The sequence below is a fragment of the Onychostruthus taczanowskii genome, unplaced genomic scaffold, assembly GCF_017590055.1.
Source record: "Onychostruthus taczanowskii isolate IOZ18803 unplaced genomic scaffold, ASM1759005v1 scaffold402, whole genome shotgun sequence".
NCBI classification, from domain to species: domain Eukaryota; kingdom Metazoa; phylum Chordata; class Aves; order Passeriformes; family Passeridae; genus Onychostruthus; species Onychostruthus taczanowskii.
The window spans coordinates 33,233-37,634 of NW_024501483.1; the positions used below are offsets into that span (position 1 = coordinate 33,233).

General features: G+C 61.4%; 2 protein-coding genes across 2 annotated transcripts in view; one reads left to right on the forward strand and one right to left on the reverse strand.

Annotated features, from left to right (window-relative positions):
- Positions 1-2,665, forward strand: part of LOC121340511 (serine/threonine-protein kinase MARK2-like) — a 21,163-nt gene extending 18,498 nt beyond the window's left edge. The window contains 2 exon segments of the mRNA XM_041413315.1: positions 803-1,309; positions 1,581-2,665. Coding sequence (XP_041269249.1) covers positions 803-1,161 — 359 coding nt within the window. The 3' untranslated portion in view covers positions 1,162-1,309; positions 1,581-2,665.
- On the reverse strand, positions 1,264-3,130 carry LOC121340508 (vegetative cell wall protein gp1-like). The gene is made up of 4 exons (XM_041413313.1): positions 2,875-3,130; positions 1,506-2,349; positions 1,318-1,455; positions 1,264-1,273 (listed from the first exon to the last, which is right to left on the reverse strand). Exons 1-4 carry the CDS (start codon positions 3,128-3,130, stop codon positions 1,264-1,266), a joined length of 1,248 nt encoding a protein of 415 aa, XP_041269247.1.
- Between the last annotated feature and the right edge of the window lie 1,272 nt (positions 3,131-4,402).

A 4,402-nucleotide genomic window follows, 5' to 3' on the forward strand; every position in this document is an offset into this window, starting at 1 on the left:
CTGCCCCCCGGGCTGCCCCCGCCCGCCTCGCCCTCGGGCGCCAGCCAGGGCCGGCGCGGCCCCTCGGCCAGCCTCTTCAGCAAGTTCACCTCCAAGTTCGTGCGCAGGTGAGCCGCGGGGTCCCCGCGCCCCCCGTGCCCCCCGCTGTGTCCCCCCGGTGTGTTCTGGGCTGTCGCTGTCCCTCGGTGTCCCCTCGCTGTGCCCTTTTGGTTTGTTCCTCTGTGTGTCCTGGCCTGTCCCCTCGGTGTCCCCTCGGTGTCCCCTCGGGGATTCTCTGTCCCCTCTGTTTGTCCCCTGTGAGGGATCCTCGGTGTCCCCTTGTCCCCAGATGCCTTCTGTGTTTCTCTGTCCCCTCAGGGTGTCCCCTCAGGGTGTCCCCTCAGGGTGTCCCCTCAGGGTGTCCCCTCGGTGTTCTCGAGGCTTCTCTGTTCTTCTCCTCCCTCTGTGTCCCCTCCTGTCCCTGCCACTGTCCCCTCAGGGACCCGCGTGTCCCTTCCTGTCCCCCCTGGCCTCCCACTGGTCCTCCTGGGGACCCCTCCTGTCCCTGAATGTCCCACTGGGGACCCCCCACATCCTCTCCTGTCCCACTGGGGACCCCCCATGTCCCCTCTTGTCCCTGAATGTCCCACTGGGGACCCCCCATGTCCCTGAATGTCCCACTGGGGACCCCCCATGTCCCTGAATGTCCCATTGGGGACCCCCAATGTCCCTGAATGTCCCACTGGGGACCCCCGATGTCCCCTCCTGTCCCTCTGTCCCCACAGAGCTGGGGAGGGGGGGTGGGGGTGCTGCTTTTCCCCAGACCCCACTGACCCGGTGGGCCCCGAGAAGGACCCCCGCGAGGCCGGTCGCGACGCCAAGCCGCGCTCGCTGCGCTTCACGTGGAGCATGAAGACCACGAGCTCGCTGGAGCCCGGGGAGATGCTGCGCGAGATCCGCAAGGTGCTGGACGCCAACAGCTGCCGCTGCGAGCCGCAGGAGCGCTTCGTGCTGCTCTGCGCCCACGGCGCGCCCGGCCACGACTCCTTCGTGCAGTGGGAGATGGAGGTGTGCAAACTGCCCCGGCTCTCGCTCAACGGCGTCCGCTTCAAGCGCATCGCCGGCACCTCCATGGCCTTCAAGAACATCGCCTCCAAGGTGGCCAACGAGCTCAAGCTCTGAGCCGCGGCCGCCGGCTCCCGGCTGGCACGGACCGCGGGGGGAACGCCGGGGACAGCTCCGGGGTGGCTCTGGGGACACGGTGAGCCAGAGTGGCTCCGAGGGTCACTGAGCTCTGGGGACATTGACAGTGACCCAGGATGGCTCCGAGGTGGCCACTGAGCTCTGGGGAGAGCTCTGGGACATGGGACGTGACCCAGCAGTGGCTCCGAGGTGGCCACTGAGCTCTGGGGACATTGACAGTGACCCAGAGTGGCTCCGAGGTGGCCACTGAGCTCTGGGGACAGGGACAGTGACCCAGGATGGCTCCGAGGTGGCCACCGAGCTCTGGGGACATTGACAGTGACCCAGAGTGGCTCCGAGGTGACCACCGAGCTGCAGCTCTTGGGGACACGGACACAGCATCCCAGGATGGCTCCGAGGTGGCCACTGAGCTCTGGGGACAGGGACAGTGACCCAGGATGGCTCCGAGGTGGTCGCTGAGCTCCAGCTCTGAGCCACGGACACGCTGGGGACGCCCACGGGGGGACACGGCAGCGCCAGGACGGACCTTGGGTGTCCCAGGGGCTCCTGGATGGATCTGGGAATCACCTGGAGGGACCTGGAGCGCACTCCAGGCCTTGGTGGGCACGGCCTGGATGGACCCAGGAGCTCCTGGGGTGGCCAGGATGGACCTGGGATGGACCTGGGATGGCCTGGATGGATCTGGGAACCCCTGGATGGACCTGGGAACCCCTGGATGGATCTGGGATGGACCTGGGAGCCCTGGATGGACCCTCTGTGGGTCCAGGAATGTTCCGGATGGAGCTGGGGGAAATCGTGGCTGGACCTGGCACCTGCCGGGGTCACCTGGCTGCACCTTGAGCGGGGTCCAGGTCTCATGGGGACCCCCTGGATGGAGCTGGGGCCTCGTGGGGACAGCCTGGGTGGGCCCTTGGGGACATCCCGGTGGCCCAGGGACCTGGGGGCGTCTGCTGGGAGGGGGGAGCAAGGCTCGCCTGGGGACAGGGACCTGCGGGGACAGGAGTGGTGGGCCTCGAGAGGACGTCGGGACACCGCGGGTGGCCCGGGGACATCCCGGGTGGCTCAGGAACTGCCGGGGGTGGCCCAGGGCCACGTGGGGACAATCCCGGGTCACCCGGGGGTCCCTGAGCCTTACGGGGGGGGACACGGGGACAGTCCGGGGGTGGCCTTAGGGGGGGTGGGGAGCGACCCCTCCCCCCGGGGGAATGCCGGTGTCCCCTCCCCCCTTGGGGACAGGGCTGTCCCCTCCCCCCGCACTCAGGAAGGCCCCGGGGGGGGAGGGGCGGGGGCGCTGCTGCTGCCGGGGGTGGCTCCGGGGTGGGGGTGGGGCGTCCCCTCCTCCCCCCCCTCTTTTTTTGTCCTGCTGTAGCCCCGCCCTGGGCACCGCCCCTGGGGGCGGGGACACTCCGGGGGAGGGGCCAAAGCCAGGCCACGCCCCCTCTGCCGTGGATTTTCCAGGTTCTGATTAAAAACTTTCCAGAAAGATCCGCGGGCTCCGAGTGGTGCTGGAGGGGGAACGGGGGCCGAGCTGCAGGGCTCCCAGTATGGACCAGTACGGGCCAGTATGGGCCAGGGCTCCCAGTATGGACCAGTACGGGCCAGGGCTCCCAGTATGGACCAGTACGGACCAGTATGGGCCAGGGCTCCCAGTATGGACCAGTACGGGCCAGGGCTCCCAGTATGGACCAGTACGGGCCAGGGCTCCCAGTATGGACCAGTATGGACCAGGGCTCGCCAGGGCTCCCAGTATGGACCAGTAACGGGCCAGGGCTCCCAGTATGGACCAGTACGGACCAGGGCTCCCAGTATGGACCAGTACGCCCCCCGGGGATCTGCCCCTGGGGAGGGAGGCGGGGCTGGAGTGGGCGGGGCAGGGATTGGGTGGGGCTGGAGTGGGCGGGGCAGGGATTGGGTGGGGCCAGGGAGGCGCTGTGGTGTGGTAGGGCATGGCCATTGATTGATTGGGGTGTGATTGATGATTGATTGATTGGGGTGTTATTGATTGATTGATGGATTGATGGATTGGGGAGTTATTGATTGATTGGGATGTGATTGGTTGGGATGTGATTGATTGATGCACTGGGGTGTGACTGATTGATTGGTTCACTGGGGTGTGATTGGTTGATTGATTGATGGAGTGTTATTGATCGATTGATTGATTGATTGGGGTGTGATTGATTGATGGGTTGGGGTGTGACTGATTGATTGATTGGGGTGTGATTGATTGATGGATTGGGGTGTGATTGACTGATTGATTGATGGAGTGTTATTGATTGATGGGTTGGGGTGTGATTGGTTGATTGATTGATTGATTGATTGATGGAGTGTTATTGACTGATTGCTTGACGGGTTGGGGTGTGAGTGATTGATGGGTTGGGGTGTGAGTGATTGATTGATTGATTGGGGTGTGATTGATTGATTGATTGGGGTGTGATTGATTGATGGGTTGTGGTGTGATTGATTGACAGGTTGGGGTGTGAGTGATTGATTGATTGACGGGTTGGGGTGTGATTGATTGATTGATGGGTTGGGGTGTGATTGGTTGATTGATTGATGGAGTGTTATTGATTGATTGATTGATGGGTTGGGGTGTGAGTGATTGATGGGTTGGGGTGTGAGTGATTGATTGATTGATTGGGGTGTGATTGATTGATTGATTGGGGTGTGATTGATTGATTGATTGGGGTGTGATTGATTGATGGGTTGTGGTGTGATTGATTGACAGGTTGGGGTGTGAGTGATTGATTGATTGATGGGTTGGGGTGTGATTGATTGATGGGTTGGGGTGTGATTGGTTGATTGACTGATGGAGTGTTATTGATTGATTGATTGATGGGTTGCGGTGTGATTGATTGATGGGTTGCGGTGTGATTGATTGATGGGTTGGGGTGTGATGGATTGATTGATTGATTGGGGTGTGATTGATTGATTGATGGGGTGGGTGTTATTGATTGATTGATGGATTGATGGATTGGGGAGTTATTGATTGATGTGATTGATTGATGCACTGGGGTGTGACTGATTGATTGGTTCATTGGGGTGTGATTGGTTGATTGATTGATGGAGTGTTATTGATCGATTGATTGATTGATTGGGGTGTGATTGATTGATTGATGGGTTGGGGTGTGAGTGATTGATTGATTGATTGATTGATGGATCGATGAGTTGGGAGGGGCCCTGTGCGGGCAGGCTCTGGCACTGCCTCTGTGTGGATCCAGCC

Coding starts and splice junctions, on each gene's coding strand:
- LOC121340508 (XM_041413313.1), bottom strand. CDS start 3,130: ATGCCCTACCACACCACAGCGCCTCCCTGGCCCCACCCAATCCCTGCC. Junction 2,350..2,874: donor CATACTGGGAGCCCTGGCCC/GTACTGGTCCAT, acceptor ACCCCCCCTAAG/GCCACCCCCGGACTGTCCCC. Junction 1,456..1,505: donor TCACCTCGGAGCCACTCTGG/GTCACTGTCAAT, acceptor GAGCCATCCTGG/GTCACTGTCCCTGTCCCCAG.